Raw genomic sequence first — 20,142 nt, forward strand, 5'->3', positions numbered from 1 at the left:
AAAGTTATAGGAATATGAAATGTCTGCAGTTACATAACACTGTTTGCACAAAACAAATTCGAAATGCAAAGATTTTTTTAAAATAAAATTTTGTATTAAACTGAATTAGTAAAAACTATAAAATAGTATCTTAGAAAACTTTTAAGTAATTACTGAGAATAAATATTAATTAAGATAGATGATCAGAAATATCTATATTACCTGACTGTCACGGAGTCTGTTAAAGTCAGGTGAGAGGTAGTACCGTATACCAGCCATAGCCCCTGGAAGAGTCAGCCCACGCACCAGGAAGACCACCAGTAACACGTAAGGTAACAATGCTGTCACATACACTACCTAGTGAGATACGATTATAGGGGGTGATTAGTACATGATATGGATAGACAGTCCGAACACCAAGAAGATCACGAGTAACACATAGGTAACAGCACTGTCACATACACTACCTAGTAAGACACGATTATAGGGGTTGATAAGTACATGATATGGACCTGACAGTCCAAGCACCAAGAAAGCCACAAGTAAAACATAGGGAAACAGTGCTTACACATACACTACCTAGTAAGATACGATGATCGGGGGTGATTAGTACACGATATAGAACCAACAGTCCAAGCACCAAGAAGACCACCAGTAACTCATAGGGTAACAGCACTGTCACATACACTACCTAGTGAGATACGATTATAGGGGGTGATTGGTACATGATATGGACCTGACAGTCCAACCACCAAGAAAGCCACAAGTAAAACATAGGGAAACAGTGCTTACACATACACTACCTAGTAAGATACGATTATCGGGGGTGATTAGTACACGATATAGAACCAACAGTCCAAGCACCAAGAAGACCACCAGTAACTCATAGGGTAACAGCACTGTCACATACACTACCTAGTGAGATACGATTATAGGGGGTGATTGGTACATGATATGGACCTGACAGTCCAACCACCAAGAAAGCCACAAGTAAAACATAGGGAAACAGTGCTTACACATACACTACCTAGTAAGATACGATTATCGGGGGTGATTAGTACACGATATAGAACCAACAGTCCAAGCACCAAGAAGACCACCAGTAACTCATAGGGTAACAGCACTGTCACATACACTACCTAGTGAGATACGATTATAGGGGGTGATTGGTACATGATAATGACCTGACAGTCCGCGCACCAAGCAGACAACCAGTAACATATAGGGTATCAATGCTGTCACATACACTACCTTATAAGACATTGTTGTAGGGGGTGATTAGTACATGATATTGGCTTGAAATCGAGAACACTGTTAAGAAATATTAGGTGTAGAATTACTGTTATTGATTTGTACCTTTTATAGATTTGATAATGGAACAGTCCCATTTATAGACTATCCAGGAGAGGAACACTCCTTGGTTGTAAAGTACATACAGTGTACTTTTGCAGAGTTTTGCAATAATACACTGCCAAACAAAACATGCATTCAGAGGTTTATCAAGTGTAAAACACACCCAATATTGTCAATGTTTTAACAGGAATTTATATGAACTGTGCCGATTTTTGCTCCAATGCAATACCTCACTAAAGTGAAGTGGTGCTTATTTGACAGGTGTAATAAAGTACCGTTACAAACGAAGAAGTTGTGAAACTCTATGTAAGATAGTTAATCATGAGGCTGTCCAAATGCAACATTAATACTAGGTATGGGTGCTCTAGATTTAATATAATTTCTAACCTATATCCCTTGCAATACTTGAGGAAACTTTGAAAACATTTTCATTGTCTTACTATAATTATGAATAAAACTGATGCCTGTAACGGTCCAAAATTTGGTTCCAGCAATCGAGCTCCATAATCTTAATAGTGTAATACATAAGACAACAGAACCTACTCCAAAGTGTGCACCTTTGGTTTGATATTTATAAAAAAAATAACTTTTAAGTGAAGCTCTATGTAAGACACAAGAATGCCTTTTGTAGAACACCACTATCCAATCACATGTGTCATATCTTTCGTCAAAACCTTTGTACATTTTGGAGAGGAACTTAAACATTCAAGGCACCTGGAGCGAATTCTTACACACAAGAGGTCTTCATGAAAATTAAAGCAGCAGGCCAAAGAACAAGTCATTTGAATTTACAATTTATGGACGAACAACGGAAATGTCATGAAAATCGCACAAATCTTCTGATGGATGATAAGTGGTTTAAGGCACACCAACACATTACCTGTTATATGGCACCAAACAGGAAAATGAGGCATTGATTCAAAACTTTTATACCTGCTGGCATAACAAAGATACAGCAAAACAAAGAGACCAGACCCTATTATTCGCCTCGCATGATCATGCAAGGGTAAGAGTGTAGTTCCAATCTTGAGTTTCACATGCAAGTTGTGACTGTTGTCCCACAATCACACGAGGCGGCAGCAAAACTTAAATTTCAAATTACATACTTCAGAGGTTAGAAAGTGCGTTGAATTGAGAGTAGTACGGTATCAAATACATCAAAAGGACAGCGAAAGGACACATCTATCAACAGTATTTTTTTCTTGAATGTTACAGCGTATCAAGCACATTTTCAAAGTTCAGGCAAAAATAGATGTAGTAATGTAACTTAGTTCAAGGTAGTCTTGGTTCTGACGTTGGCTATGATTTATTACAGACCGTAAGTAGAAGTGGTTTTTCTTTACTGCGATAAATCTCCCAAGCAGATCACATTAAAGTAATGAGCTTGTACTTTATACTGCAAATTGCAATCTTACATGTCATAATGTATCCCATTCATTTGAAAACGTGGTCCCTCTCAATGTAGATATTCTATTGCCTTTCAACTAGAAACCACTGAAGCTTGGATAACAGATGATTGTATTTAATAAGTTTTATAACCGTGAAGGCACAAATTCATATGCTAAATAATTTAAAGTCATAAAGAGAAACTGGTTATGTTAAATTTACAGTTTCTGTTGACGAAAACACAACTGAAGTTTAGCCCATAATCAAAACAAAAACAATCTTCAACACAATGTTCTTTTTCTAACTTAAGCACGTGCTCTCGATCTTTTATACTATAAGGACATAAAAATTTGTAAAATACGAGAAAGGAATTGGAAATATATTTTTTCCAAGGTAGGTGTAGCTAAACAATAACAATCTACTAGCATTCCGAACAAATTTGACACCCTTAAGAAGACAAGGAACGTATGAGCCTATTTATGGTAACGTAAGAGGCACGGAACAACACTTATCTATTCTTGTGACACCACAAAAACGAAGAGGAATGGTATAGCACATAAGTGAAATGCTAAATAACATTCATAAATACCCTTCTACTCACCTTTCCAACAGATTTGACACCTTTAATTAGACAGAGAAAGACTAAGACCCAGGCACCCATTAATGCCAAGACCAAGTGCCATTTAACTGTACCGATCTCATCTATTCCCGAAGACATCTCTAACACATTGTACCTGTAAAAGAAATCGAAAATACTTTAGTTTTCTGATTGTAATTAAGGTCCAAACATACTGCTTTAAATGTTCACGCACAATAGGGGCAAATTCCCTGGAATATTCCAGCCCATTTGCATCAAAACGGACAATGTCCCTATGCTTTAAAAGCAATGCTTACCGAATTATCCATTTTTGACATGAGTTATCTTATTACATTTTTACATACATAAATTTTATTTTTTTCTTCAGCATGACATGCTCATCGACATAACAGTACTTCCCATTCTCAAGGTATCAAGTAAATCTTACCGGATTAAGAAAATTAAATAGTTTAGAGATCGCACCGGGCGGCACAGTAGTAAGGAGCCTTGACTACAGTGCCAGCGATCCAGGTTTCATTTTCGGCTGTGGCAGATATCCAGACTCTGTCCAGTTCTGATTACATAAATAGATACTGTTTTCAGCAGTATCTGACTGGACTAGATGCTGGGGAAATAAATATGACATCGTCATGGGCTCGGCTGAATAAGTTATTTCAATTTCAGTTGAGGACTCTCGGCGACAGCCCACATAAAATAACGAACATTTACATTTACCTTTTATAGAAGAAATATTACTCAACAGGAATAATTGCCAGGACAATAAAGACTGAATATTACATGAAAGCAGAGTGCAGAATCTGCTCAGCTGCACTGAAAATAGTTTGCAACGATCGATTCCTACGTCAGTAATAACTTTAACAGTAAAATTTACTTTTGCATTTACTTGTAGTCTTCGTAAACAATTCAACGAATGACATAAACCACATGACATCATCCGACACAAGGCAGTCGATAAATAAGCACATGAAGGATGTTTGAGAAACAAACACAGATATCGACTTACTGCCAGAATTCCTTCGCCGAACTGACGTTTCTGACAGGAACGAGGCTATAAATATCTTCTCCAGTATGATTAGTAATACTGTTGTCTTCCAGCTTTTTAAGCGCTTCTGGGTCAGATGGCCTACAGTTTTCAGTATTCCAGTCATTGTCACAGGTAGACCAAGGCAGCGTGGGATAGAAGGAATTCACAAGATAGTATAGCACCCACGCAATTATAGTGTTGTAGTACCAGGACACTATGCCTGATATAATAATCATTAGCCAACCAAGTCCTGTAATAAAATACCGAAATTTACGAGCATATAATCACAACATATCATTGTTATTGATCTGATATTATTTTGATCACAAATGACATTCAAAATACTAAAAATATATATTATAATTTGAATGTTCTTATTTGAACTGAAATTTGATATAGTTCTTTAACATTATGGATCAAACACTATCACATTTTTTGCATCGTTTGGTTAGGTATGTACGTTATGTTAAACCTTTGGTGAACGTTTTCCGAAGGGCACATTACATGGTCCCATAGCACAATTTTAAAAATGGATATACATGTATGTACTTATTTCACAAAATATATTGATCAACTTTGAATTTATCAACCAAAATCCATTTCGATGGATTATTTTGAACTATTTTTTTCCATTGCTAATTTCAGACATTTTAGAATTACACTTTTGACTTGACTATCAATGGTTAAATATCATCATAGGTTTCTATCTTTTAGGACAGCTTAATTAGCATATAAGCAATCTGTTTACTTAAAGGTTGTGATAAAAAAATCCTTTCTTTCCAAATTGACATGGGCAAAATTTTAAGCACTGACATCCCTGCGAAAAAAAATGGCAATACGGGTAAATGATTCATTCAAATGTAAGTTATAAATTTTCTTATCATTGGGTCCAATAGATACACCACTTAAACTAAACGAACTTCATATTTTATCTATGACAGGCAATAAAACCATAAAAGAAAAATTAAACATTTTACTATGATACTCAAAACAAGTACATATAAGGTTATATTGGCTACTTGATATTGAGTTAAAGAAAAACAATCCCCTTTCCATGAAAACGTATACATTTAAATATGTTTCAGAAACTGCAGTTTGCGAGTATTTTATGACAGAGAGATATATTTATATTTTATCATATTTATATCTAATGGCTGATGCCAGTCTAAGGTCATCGAGGACAAGCTGTCATCAGAAAAATAAGGTCAATCATCATGATATAAACATGACTGATATTCAAAACTTTCCCTTGTGTACAACTGTGCCCATACAGTGTGTGCACGAATGGGGTTTGAGCTATTGCCCAGTCAACAGTGTCAGACAGTGTAAATCACTTCAGCTGCCTTATGCAAGCTATAAATATATGTCCAGTAAATGCCTTCAGAATCCATATCTTTGAAAGCATATGTTAGGCGGAGCCTCCAATATGAGGTAATTTCCCTGAATCCCCAATTCCCACACCCCTGTTGGGGCTACAACTTTTCAAAGCAACCAAAAAAAAACTTGTTCTTTTTAATTATAAACATTACATGCAAAAGTCCGCATCAGTTTTGGCTATTATTTTTTTATAGTTTCAAAAGTTGGCTATTATTTCTCAGAGGCCAGTGTGAGCCCTGGTCAATGGCCTTCGGTTACACCTGGCGCTGCAAAGCGATTCAGCAATACATCGTTGTGCTGAACCAGCTTATATCAGCCTGACTCATTTGCACTTTAAATTATTAAACAATTATTATTTATTGTATGTATTCATGTAACTGTACATAGAAGTTGCAATAAAACATTATTAAACATAATACACACATTCTCTTCGCTGTCAAGTTAATTAAAACAAACAATATCATTTCATGTGATTCAAATAATAAAATCGCCTTATTTTCGTCGTTGTTTTCGCTGTAACATCATTGTACAGATTATAGATTCATTTATTAACTTTCTGAAGAAAAACGAAGCGTAGGGAAGTGAAAGCTATAACTTAATTTATTTGAATTTATATCTATAACCTATTGATAGTTTATCAAGTAAAACTGTAGATAACCTTTTATTAGCAACCCTTATATCTGCTAACTAAATGATATACATAATGGACTCGCTCAATAGATACTGTATAAACTGATATATAATTCTCTTAGTTGCTGACTGGATCTTACCATAAAGAAGAGGGTCATGATGACCCTAGATCGCTCACCTGATAATATATCCAACATGTCATCAATAACACGAAAGAAGGTCTTAAGGTGAAATATATCATAACTATTGAAATTTTGGTGAACATGGCCCATATATCAAAGCTGCTGCTAAGATATTCAGAAAGTAGGTCAGTAGATCAAGTTATTGATTTCATCTGGTGACCTAGTTTTTTTAACCCACATGATCAAGATACGATCTTGACCTAAAGGTCATCAAGACAAACATTCTGACCTAGTCTCATGACGATAGGGTCATAAATGTGGTCTCAGCGTTTTAAAAAGCTTTTCATTTGATTTGATCGGCAGACCTAGTTTTTGACCCCCTATGACGCAGATTCTAACATGGCCTAGAGGTCATCAAGACAAACACTCTGACCTTTTCCCATGAGTTTCAAAATTAAATGTGGTCTCTAGTGTGTTAACAAGATTTTCCTTTGATCTGGCCTACTGACCTAGTGTTTGACCCCAAATGACCCAGTTTCAAACTTGACCTAGAGATCATCAATAGAAACATTCATTAAGATAGGGTCACAAATATGGCCTCTAGAGTGTCAACAAGGCAAATGTTGACAGAAGCCGGACAATGACCGGTCACAATAGCTCACCCTGAGCACGGAAGCTAAAATGTTACTAACCGAAATCTTTTCTGTTTTAACTTAGTACTCATTAGCCTTAAAGTTCTGTAAGGCTTTAAGTTTTATGTTAAACACAGATAAGGGACCTCCGTGGCCGAGCGGTTAAGGTCTCCGACTTCAAATTTACCCGTCACCGATGTGGCTTCAAGCCTCACTCGGGGCGTTGAATTCTACGAGTGAGGAAGCCATCCAGCTGGCTTACGGAAGGTCGGTGGTTCTACCCAGGTGCCCGCCCCTGATGAAATAATACACGGTGGGACACCTGGGGTCTTCCGCCACAATCAAAATCACCATATGGCCTATAATTGTGTCGGTGCGACGTTAAACCCAACAAAACAAAACAAAACAAATAAAAACAGACAAAACAGACGTTATGCAATCTTACAAGAATAGAAAAGCACTACTTCATATTGCAGTTACAGCCATAATTGGAGGTAATAAAAACAATGGATTCAAATAACACCTTCCACTATGTTAATCAATATTCAAACCTTTGACAAATATGAGAGAAAACAACTATCTAAAATAGGTAGGAACAAGAAATTAATATATATGTTCATAACAAAAATGTGGCAGCCACAGTTATAAGCCTTTCACGGTCGGTCACTTTTCATCAAATATATTTGAAAACTTACCTTTTAAAAGCGGGGCTATTCTCCAGACGAACAAAGGACTGCTGGCAGAAAACTGACCCAGACATACCTCTAGGTAATACAAAGGAAACGCAACCAATCCCATGAATATGAAAAATGGAATCAAGAACGCACCTGCAAAAGTTAAAACATCAAACAGTTGATATATTTTTTTGTTGTTGTTTCTTCTTAAGTCAAATTCTGCAGCTTTACTGGCGGAGACAGATCCCGCCTGACCCGTCAGATAATATTTCAAGCATGTGTAAGCATCTCTGTGTAAAATCATGTACAGTCATTTTGCAGGCAAGATGGATTGCTTCTGGTAAATGATGTGAAAGTTTCTGACTTCGAACAGGCACAATCCTCAGACTTATGTTATTCACACTTCCTGAACAAGTATTTTAGTAAAATCAGGGAAATTTGTTTAAATATCAAGACGTTAATTAGCGAGTCTGATGAAAATTCATTCAGCGGCAGAAAATTGGAGAATAGAACTATTATATCCGCGTGTGAAAACCAGCCTGAATTCTATCTATTATCAAATTTGAATGTAACATTATTTATCAAATATATACACCAGTTCTACGGATTTATAAATATAGTTGAAAGTCGATATATTGAATAAACATTAACTTTTCCGCTATGAAAGTTTCCATTGTTTCAAATGCATGTACATGCAAAGATGACATATACTTCTTTTTTGTGTGTAGGAACGCTTATTTATAGTCGCCACCGGTAACCCATATGCGCGACAACTCCAGAAGATTTTTAGTATTTTTTAGCGGGATAGTGTTAGCTACATAAGACAATCCAATTCCAGGAGCTTCCCTGATTCTAGCGAGCCAGTTGTAAAGCACCCATAGGCGGGACTCTTATCCCAATTTAAGAAATTTTAGTTTGAGGAGCGGGGACTCGAGTTCACGACAGAAGTCAGACAGTGTTACCCCTGTACCACTTCTTCCGCTCTATGTTAACAGTTTATATCAATTATATAGTGGGAAAGTGTTCTCCGACAAATCCAGACGAATATACACTGGTACTTGACTGACAAGATTTCAGATCTACTTTACCATAACCGATGTCACAACTGAAACAGAGTGAAAATATGTATAATAAAAAGAACCAACGGGAACGTTGACAACACTTGACAATTTCTTTAAGGTTGCCAGATACCATGTTTCATCTGTAATGAACTGTGTTTGAAAGTGGTTGCTGTTGATGTTAAACTGCATACAGGTACTTTAATGTAATTAAAATGATCGTTCTCTCCCACCATCTTCCCACTTGGCATTTTAATCCGTTTTTCACCTCAATAGCATTTTAAGAAACATCGTGTCAAGTGGGCAAACAATAGGCAGTTAAGTCAGATAAGGTCGTCATAAAAAGCTACTTCCTTATTATAGTGTTGACACTAGCTGACGTAGGAAAATCTGTCTGATTAAAGATGACATGAAAGTGAAATCGATATTTTTTATACCATTCAGTAATATGATCTAAGCAAACACCCACATGTACAAAATTCAGGCAGTATTGAAACTGTAGTGTAGAGCGACGGTTAGAAATAAAAGATACCTTAATGAAAGTAAGATTTTAATCTAGAGGATCATAATTGAGCCGTGCCATGGGAAAACCAACATAGTGGGTTTGCGACCAGCATGGATCCAGACCAGGCTGCGCATAGAAGCCTATTGGAATTGGAGAAACTGTTAGCGAACAGCATGGATTCTGACCAGACTGCGCGGATGCGCAGGCTGGTCTGGATCCATGCTGGTCGCAAACCCACTATGTTGGTTTTCACATGGCACGGCTCAATTATGGTCTAAATCGCGCTCAGCAGAGAGAATCAAAAGACCGTTTCATCTAAGATTTGACCTTCGACAAGCTAGCTATATAGCTTCTTCACATGACGATTCGAGCGATGTAAGAGCCCTGGGGAGAGGGAGAAGAGCTTCCAACTTATCTACATGGCCACGGAGGCCTCGCGGCATTTTGTCAAGTTGAACTGCGATCTAACAGCAAGCTCGAAATTCCATGCCGCTTTGTTGAAATCTGAAAATCTGAATTAAGGTATCAACTCGAAGTCGCTTATTACGATCGAGGTTCGCTTTTTAGATCTAAACGAAGTTTCTATCTCAGCGCAAACTTCAAAGAATTATTCAAAATGTGTTGTATTCCCATCTGACTACATAACTAAATCATGTGTTAAGAGGGCATCTGCACTGTGCTGATTCAGATATAGACGTTTACAAAATCAATGATGACATTTAATAGTAGCTGGCATGAAAGTAGCAACACACAAAATGTCATATCTTATTGAAATCGGTTTTGTTTATATAGCACTGTGCAAAATTATGTGCAAAAGAATATGTACCACTTAAAAAGCAAAAGCACAAGATAGGTAATGGTATTGAGCACATTGTACGAATTACTGAGAAGAATGCCTCCACGAGTACAGTTAACAAAAACAAAAATGTTTCATTACATTGTTACAAATCATTATAAAGTTATAATTCTTATTGCATGATTCATTACATTAATTATTAGAGTCTTGTTTCTAAATCAAACGCCCTGTATTCCTGATGTCTAATACAACGAAGGAGTATTCTTATACAACGAAGGAGTATTTGCATGCATATTTGTGAAAAATGTATCTGTTACGAAACGTTACAGCGTGGTTTTTTTTTTTTTCAATTTTGGGAGAATGGTTGCGGGGCCCGTTTGGAGGGGGAAATCGCGCCACGACTAAAATAAGGGGAAAACTGCGTCGTGATAGGCCTAAAAGCAATATTTTGCATCAATAACACTTGGAAACAAAATGATTTCAAAGCACATTGTCTCGTGTTTTAAAGGCACCGTTTACATTATTATGTAGATCTACTAAGAGTTTCGGATAGAATATATATATAAATACTTTTTTTATAAGGCATTTTTTCAGATATGGGGGAAACACATACTTTTTGAAGAGGGGAATGGGGCCGAATTTCGGCCCACAAAAACCGCCCAAAAACAATCCCTTACCTCCGCCGTTTCGCATACACAGGTACGGAAATCTCATCAAGTTGCCAAACGCAACGGCATAACCGACGATAGCGAGTATAAATTCGAACTGTGACCCCCATTTCTCCCGATCAACGTAGTCCGATTGGTCGTCCAAGGAAGAACTTTCATCACTAGGGACAGAACCCTCATGTTTCTCGTCTCTATCTTTCTCCACTAGATGATCGTCTTGCTCCATCTGAAAATAAAGAAAAAGAAAATATATCATGACCTTCACTTTTTTTAACAGTTCCGCCCGTGAAAAACGTGCAAAATGTCCGCAAAGCATACGTTCAGAACTGATATTTTCGTTTCTTTTCACATAAATGAAGAACAGAATGTAATACAAATGCAAAAGCATTGAAAGATGATGTAAAGAAAGGCTTTTCTTTTTTTATTAAACGGTTTAGGAGGCACAATAGCTTCATTTTTAAAATTTAATCTTATTGCAATATGTGTTGTTATTTCCCATAGCTTTAAGAGTTTTTTTTGTATATCGTTCCACTAGTATTATACACGTAAACATGTAATGTTTTGAAGGTATATCCTATATGCAAGGACAAATTTGCTTTAATATCCACACATACTTGCCGTGATACTGATAAGCAAAGTATGAAATAAAAATCACCAGTGCAGTTTTTACAATTTTCAGTTACGAAATATAAAGTGAGAATATTTGTTTGTTTCAATGGAAGGTCAGATGTAATATTTTAACGAGTGGTGTAGCCAGAAGTGCAACTGTAAAATCTAGGATACTGAGATATTTGTTTTTAAATCCTACTTATAAACAAGTGGGTCATGATGACCCTATATCGCTCATCTGTTAAACTTGGCCCTGGAATCATAAAGATAAACATTCTGACCAAGTTTTATGAAGATAGAGTCATAAATTTGGCCTCTAGAGTGTTAACAAGCTTTTCCTTTGATTTGAGTGGTGGCCTAATTTTTGACTCCACATGACCGAGTTTCGAACCTGGCCTAGAAATCATCAAGATAAACATTCTGACCAAGTTTCATGAAGATAGGGTAATAAATGTGGCCTCTAGAGTGTTATCTAGCTTTTCCTCTGATTTGAGCGGGTGACCTAGTTTTGACCCACAACACCCAGTTCGAACTTGGCTTAAGAATCATCAAGATAAACATTCGGACCAAGTTTCAGGAAGATAGGTTCACAAACATGGCCTCTAGAGTGTTAACAAGCTTTTCCTTTGATTTGAGCGGGTGACCTTGTTTTTGACATGAACTGACCCAGTTTCGAACTTGGCCTAGGAATCATCATCATAAACATTCTGACCAAGTTTCATGAAGATAAGTTCGTAAATGTGGCCTTATAAGTGATAACACGCTTTTCTTTTGATTTGACCGGGTGACTTAGTTTTTGACCAAACATGACCCAGTTTAAAACTTGGCATTGGAATCATTAAGATAAACATTCTTACTAAGTTTCATGAAGATAGGGTCATAAATGTGGCTCTAGGGTGTTAACAAGCTGGTGCTTTGATTTGACCTGGTGACCTAGTTTTTAACCCCACATGACCCAGTCTCGAACTAGGCCTACAGATCATCAAGACATTATTCTGTGCAAGTTTATATCAAATCAAAGCATAAATGTAACCTCTATGTGGCTGACAGGGCCAAAATAGAAAATTCTGACCCTTTCATGGGCAGCAAATCTTGAACCCATGAGGGAATCTAGCCGGTTTTCCCAAGGAACCGAGATCTTTTTGTGACTTAAGTTGTGTGAAAGTGTGGTTAAATTCAAATATAAAATGTCACTTCTATCGTGTTCGCAAGGTAATGATTAACATATTTTGGCTCTTTCAGGGGTCTACCAGGGGCCGTAACTCTGGAACCTATGATTGGATCTGACTGATTCATCATGGAATCCAAGATCTATTGTTGTTAAATATATTTTGAAAGTTTATATCAAATCAAACCATAAATGAAGTCTCTTTGGCTGCAAAAGCCAAAATAGCAAATTTGGGCCATTTAAGGGAACATAGCTCTGGAACCCATGAAGGGATCTGGCCAGTTTTCGAAAGGACCCGAGATATTAAGCCAATGCAAGGTGTGTGCAAGTTTGATTAAAATCGATTGCAAAATGTGGTATCTATCGTGTTCACCAGCCAAAATAGCAAATTTTGGCCCTTTAAGGGGTCATAACTCTGGAACTCATAATGGGATCTGACCAATTTACGAAAGGAATCGAGATATTATGCCAATACAAGTTGTGTGAAAGTTTGATTAAAATCAATTGCAAAATGTGGCCTCTATCGTGTTCACAAGAAATTGTGGACGGACGGACGGACGACGGGCGATCATAAAAGCTGCCCTTGTCGCTACGTGACAGGTGAGCTAAAAACAAACAATTTTTTTCTTTTTCTTTTTTGCTTTTTTTCAACAGTTTCAACCAAAGTTCACTGTGAAATTATCAGATATATTTTCACTGTCATATTTCAACAACTCACTGAAGTAAAACAACAATACATAAACAATGAAAACAAAAAGGATGTAATAAAACTTATATTACAAAAACACATTTCCTGTCATTTGTTACACGGTCCTGTCTGTTGAGCTTATCAGAGAAGATGTTGTGTTGCTGTATGATTACACTAGATACTGTAAAGAAATTGCCCAGTAAGTCAATTTATTTTGTTGGGTTTAACGTCGCACCGAAACCATTACAGGTCATATGGCGACTTTCCAGCTTTGATGGTGGAGGAAGACCCCTGGTGCCCCTCCGTGCATTATTTTATCACGAGCGGGCACTTGGGTAGAACCACTAACCTTCCGTAAGCCAGCTGGATGGCTTCCTCACATGAAGAATTCAACGCCCCGAGTGAGGCGTGAACCCACATCGATGAGGGGCAAATGATTTGAAGTCAGCGACATTAACCACTCGGCCATGAAGGCCCCACCCCCACCCAGTAAGTCAAGGATATGTAAATCATGATAAAAGTCTATCTACCTCATCATTCACCCACACCTCGACCTACTTTCTTCTGAAATCGCATTTCAATATGCTTATATTTACTTTAAATCTACATGTATGTTAATTCCTAAAACACTCCATCAATGGTGTGTGTGTGGGGGGGGGGGGGGGGGGGGCAGGTTTTGGCCTTAAAAGCTTGAACTGACTCCAACATGTGATTGGTTCAGCCTTTAAAACTAAGCCAATCCTCTAACATTCTGACATCTAGCTAAATTCCACTTTGAGCTGTCAGTATGTATGCTACTGACTGGATTATGTTAATATTTCACAAGCGAGTTTCAGAAATGTGTTTTTTCTGTTTGCATGTGCTGGGGGTGGGGATAAATCTATTTTCTTCAGTTTTTCTCCGAAGGTTCTCATGGTTTCTCCCTCATTTCTAAAAATGCTGTAGAAATGTGCGATGTGACTTGATAATTAAAAATATTGATCCGCACAAGTCTGGTAATAACAGCAGACGAGAACCAGGAAACTCTGAGAAGACATTTATTAGTTTCTGTTTACACATACTGAGTGGGATTGTTTTCTCCTATATAGAATAAGTTAGACCAAATGTTCCAGTATTGTCGAACAAAAATAAAACAATGCTATTCTTTTGGATGTTTCGTTAGCTTGGTCTGACTTATGATCTATTAGGTTTATTAAATTGTTATCATATAAGATTATCAGATACTCTATATTTCAAACCATGTAACTAAAGAACTTGGCATCTATCCAAAGGAACTTGGCATCTATCCAAAGAACTTGGCGTCTAACCAAAGAACTTGTCATCTTACCAAAGAACTTGGCATCTAACAAAACAATCTGGCATTTAACCACAGAACTTGGCATATAACAAAACAACTTGACATGTTACCAAACAACTTGGCATCTAACCAAAGAACTTTAGATCTAACCACAGAACTTGGCATCGAACAAAAGAATGTGAAATCTATTTAAAAATCTTGGCATCTAACAACTAGGACCACTGGCAATGCAACATATCAAATACCAATCAAATACATATCAAAATCCTATGCCTTGCAGTTTCAGGCAAAGAGATTTTAAAGCTTTTTCCTATATAAGTCTACGTAAAACTTGAGATCCCCCGGGGCAGGGCATCTTTTCACCCAAGGGTAATAATTTGAACAATCTTGGTACAGGACCACAAGGCAATGCTTCATACCAAATATCAAATCCCTAGATCGTGTGGTTTCAGACAAGAATAGTTTTAAAGTTTTTTTCCCTATATAAGTCTATGTAAAACTTAGGAACCCCGGGGCGGGGCCTCTTTTCACCCCCCCCCCCCGGGGCACAATTTGAACAATCTTCATAGAGGACCATTAGATAATGTCAAATGCCAAATATCATGCCTCTACGTCTTGCGGTTTTGGACAAGATTTTTAAGTTTTTCCTTTCGGTTGCATGTCAATCAGAGTTCTGCATGGAATTCAATTATTTGAACAATTTTGAAAGGGGGGGGGGGGGGCACCCAACGATCATTCATGTGAGGTTTGGTGTAATTCTGCCCTTTGAGAAGAAGATGTTTTAGAAATGTTGACGGACACACGACGGACGACGGACATTGAGCGGTCACAAAAGCTCACCATGATTCTTTGGCTCAGGGAAGCTAAAAATTCAAATACATGTAGTCGACATAAAACTTGTGCAACTATCGTGAAGATTGACAACAAATGTAAAAATAGCAATACTGACAAATTCAAGGGCCATAAATGAGCAATATTGGCCGTTTTGTCCCTTGCATATTGTGTAGATCTACACATATAAATCGTCTGTAAGTTTAGGCAGATTACTCAAGAAATATGGCATCTTATGTGGTAATAATGTTAAATAAGACAATTTTGACTAATTCAAGGGTCATAACTCTTTATGTTTCTTGAGCTATCTTGCCAATTATCGACATGTATCAATATCACGAGGCTTTTTACAATCTACGCAAGTTTTATGAAAATCGCTACAGAAGTGTGTATGCTAGTATGTGTACAATGAAAACTAAGATAAGTACAACAAATTCAAGGGTCATAACTCTAAATAACTATGCCCAATATCAACCTATTTTCAAGACCTTTAAGCCATATACATGCATTCTTTGTAAATTCAACGAAGATTGTTTAAGAAATGTGGCCTCTAATCCAAACCAGCAAACCCACATCTAGCTACCAATGAACAGATAACATTATTATATTGGATAAATTTATTTTGCTTGGAGGCATTGACATGGCACCCATGTTTATTCTGTATGTTTCGTAAATCAATTTTTATTGAAAAGCTAATACAACAGTGTGTACACTACGGTAGCGCTTTCATACTGTCTAGACGGAAAGTAGTGACGTCATCCTCTATGTGTAGGATGGCCAATACAAGGCACTCATTTTTTAATTATGTGCAGACAGCTATCGTTAAAAAAAGATATTTTTAGGATACAGAATGTTGTCGCCTAAAACAGCGAAACTGCTCGAAAATATTGACGAAGATTAATGCCAGGTCAATGTTCACGCACAATGTAAGAAACCGTTTGCCGATATTGACCCACTGTTTCACATAATGTTCTTCTAAACGGTTAGGTACTAAACTAAAAATTTGATGTTAAGAAATATTTAAATCCAACATTTTTGTACCTTGTCAAAATCTAAATAGTTCTAAATTTCCTATCAATAATAAATTAGCTCAATATTAATGTAAGACTGGCATCAGTCGTTTGAGTCCTTAAAGTAAATATCTCTGACATAGCCTAAAATCCTCTCAAACTGAAGCACTCCTCTCTTGTCTAGGGAGAAAAAGGTTTTCTTAGAAATTATCAGTGTCATTTTGAAGAAAGAAAGATAACTTGATCTCAACAGACTTCGTAAGTCTATGTTTATGTTCAACATATCGTCTGCCTTGTGGGTTCGAAACTGATTGCATCAAAACACTTTCATTCGTTCGTATCTCTATGACACAATGACAGAAAAGTTTGCGGACAAGAAAAGTTAAGTATCAAATCAAATATGATATTAGTTAAATGCCACGAAAAATATCGAGTATTCTCTCCCTTGATTATCGATTGGGTTAAAGCCAATCTGACTAAAGTACATCTCCTATTACGCTACGCATAGGATCTGAGAACGACCTATTCATAGCCTCGTTCTGACGACCCTTTAGCTAACCAATCATAGCCTAACTTACAACATTTTGCAAATGTACCTGTAGCCTTGACTTTTGATATTTACAATTCTTATGTCGTAATGTGTCAGATAGCCGGTTAGCTCAGTCGGTAGCCCGCTTGCTTTGTAAGCGAGGGGTCCCGGGTTCGAATCCCGGAATGAACGCACATTTTCTTACTCTTTGACTTTTAGAACAAGTCGTCTGATTGGATAAAATAAAAATAGCAATACTGGAAATCCAAAATATACAGAAGACGAATGTGAATGGGTCGTTCTCAGATCTTCGTTTAGAAGATCAAGTACTTTAGTCAGATTGGGTTAAAGCAATGCTCTCTGATTGGATTGTCTCCCTTACATTAGCAAAAGCCGATAATCACGACCATAGAATTTGCACTGTGATTGTGGTATTTCTTTTGGCAATACAATGAAATAATGAGCGAGTTGGGTTTTACGGCGAATCGACACAAAATGGTCTTATATCGCCGAGCATAAACAATGAAATAAAGCTCGCATTTTAACCCACAGAAAGCAACATAAAGAAACCCTTCTGCATTTTGATTATATTTGCTCTGGCCATTGTCGTTACAAATCCCATTACATAATAGATTCATATAGAAATATTATTTCTTTACACAAGTAAAAATAAAAACGTGTAAAAACCTTATGTTAGTCTATGCCAAACTTTATGATGTTATAGATTTCGTGTTTTCATGTAACAGAAAATGAATACAGTTTTAAACGGATTTCTTTCCTTTTGTTTTGAAACTTTAAATTCCGTCATAAAAAGACGGCCAAATATTTCATAAAAAACCCCCAAAAAACAACAACAACAAAAACATGTAATGTAATTTTCCTCCTTGATAGATAGAAACGAGACTAATATAAAGATACACGTATTCCTATTTTGTTTGCATGCTCTTGTCTATATAACAGTAGTTTTAGTGTTTAACAAAAAAAAAAGCACGTACATTGGACCGATTACCAATTTTTCACTGATTCATTCTGTCTTCTTACTTAATAGTGTGAAAATGTGACAAAAAGAGCAAATCTGAAGTTGCCATCAATGATTCGTATATCTGTTTGCGCTGATTTATCAATCGGGAAACCTATATTGATTATCGGGTTACTTTCAAGGGGGACAACCTAATACGATATGCCGGTGCAAATATATTAAAAGCTGGGGATGCATGATGGGAAGAGAATAAACATGATAAAAGAAAGAGAGAAAAGGGAATAGGAAAAGCAAAAATAAAAAAAATTAAAAAAACATAACCTGAAAAAAATCATTAAAAACTTTATGAAAAAAAAAAAAACTGCTATCAAAGACACGTCCTCGTGCTTACGCGGAAATCACATTATCATTCGGGAATAGAAGTTACGGAAAATGTTTAAACATTCATTGTTACACACATAAGAATAACACTACAAAGATAAATGTGATTCATACTACTTTATATCGGATGGACATCCGGTCTTTGTCGGACACATCTGCCGATACATTTATTATTCCCGCCACTAACCTATATGTATTCGATATGGACTCTTTCTAGGGATGTGTTATCAATGTAAAATATGACAATTTTGATTTATTCAAGAGCCATAACCCTGGTGTTACATGAGCAGTCGAACTTGACCGAGATATTGTGGTAAAATACATCATGGTTTAATATCTATAAACGATATTACTTCTGACAATGGTGAAATTAATACAAACAGTTTATATCGAAAACCCGTAAACAAAGAGAACTGGATTGCTGAGATTAGCAAACTCAAATAAAGTCAATTCCTGGTCGTTGGAAAGACATTCTTACTTCTGAAGAGTCAACAAAATCGAAAGTAAAAACATCTTTTAATATGTACATCAAACACAAATTAATCGAAAATACAGCAATTAAGGACATATACGACTCTTTTCTCGACGCCAAATTTAACAAACCGTATATTCACAAATATTGGTCAAATAATATCAAATGGGAATCCTTTTACTATGTGTTAAATAAAGTTGTAGTAGATAATTCGGGTCAAAAGTAGAAGTAACATTTAACAGATGAGGTTTTAATAAATCATTCAGGAATTTGAGATGTATGATTACTGGATAAAAGATAGAACTCCGTGAATATAACTATATAAATTTATATATATCATCATGAATTCGAAATACAGACATGATTCTGTTCTGCAATGAATCAAGGTCAATCACCTCAGACGCTCGAGAGCAGAACTGGTAAATAACAAACTTCTGATAATATGCCAATACTCAAGATAATAAATAATGTCCAGTTTCATTACAATCAGGCGAATAACCTCGGGCCAAGGGCATCTATTTTCCAATTGCGTTATTTTTTGTTCTTGAGAATATGGGCGACTTCTCCACTGCTGAAGACTGTTATAAATTTTTAATAAATTTCAGGAAATATATGGACACTACTGTGCCCGTAATTTAATGTCGTTTGATGCGTTTTAAAAATAATAAAATGCCGATCTTTTTTTTTAAAAAGGTGACTCTAATAATCAATATTTTCCAGCTAACTGAACTCATGTGTGCCTTTTTTATCATGTGCCCTGGCCCCTGGCTTTTTAAGAATTTACCATCTCCTATTACTTCGAGTATGAAATAGCTCCATTTACATATCTCATTTGCATAGCTCACTTATGCAGCACGTTTTAAACAACGCGTTGTGGGTCTTTAATATCCGGGTAATCATAAATCTTGCGTAACAGCCGTTGGTTTAACTCGTACAAAGGCCACAACGTGTATTTAAGCAAATATTTGTAATCGGTAGTTACCTGTTTCTTTTCAAGTGTGTTTTTTGTTCAAATTGAAGTTTGCTTGAAATCACGAACCGTTGATTGAGTTTGTCGCGTAAAGGAGATATACAATGACACCATCTCTAAAGTAATAATATCTATGTTATCTTAAACTTACAGAAGAAAATATCACATTTGCTTCGATTAACAATTAAGTAAAGATCGCATGGTTTAACAGTAACGAGATATGTGGTGAAGTTTTATCATTTCTTTCATTTAAGTTTTAGTTAATTCAGCATTTTATCAGAAGAAACTCAAATAATCAATAAATTTGATAATTGTACATAATTTATAGTCACGCCAATACTGAGGACAAAATCTCATACGCCGGTTTTGTATTAACACCATGGCATTGTAGTGACTAATCAAAAAT

The 20,142-nt window shown here is 36.4% G+C and overlaps 1 protein-coding gene across 2 annotated transcripts in view; it reads right to left on the reverse strand.

The window, feature by feature from the left end:
• Positions 1-20,142, reverse strand: part of LOC123551034 (sodium- and chloride-dependent glycine transporter 1-like) — a 65,443-nt gene that overhangs the window by 17,606 nt on the left and 27,695 nt on the right. For both annotated transcript variants that reach the window (XM_053540479.1, XM_053540478.1), the window contains exons 2-6: positions 10,812-11,028; positions 7,797-7,928; positions 4,320-4,590; positions 3,320-3,452; positions 202-336 (exon numbers count right to left, since the gene is read on the reverse strand). In XM_053540479.1, the coding sequence (XP_053396454.1) occupies positions 202-336; positions 3,320-3,452; positions 4,320-4,590; positions 7,797-7,928; positions 10,812-11,028 (888 nt within the window). The remainder of the gene's footprint in view (positions 1-201; positions 337-3,319; positions 3,453-4,319; positions 4,591-7,796; positions 7,929-10,811; positions 11,029-20,142) is intronic.

The sequence above is a fragment of the Mercenaria mercenaria genome, chromosome 4 (genome assembly GCF_021730395.1).
Source record: "Mercenaria mercenaria strain notata chromosome 4, MADL_Memer_1, whole genome shotgun sequence".
Lineage (NCBI taxonomy): Eukaryota > Metazoa > Mollusca > Bivalvia > Venerida > Veneridae > Mercenaria > Mercenaria mercenaria.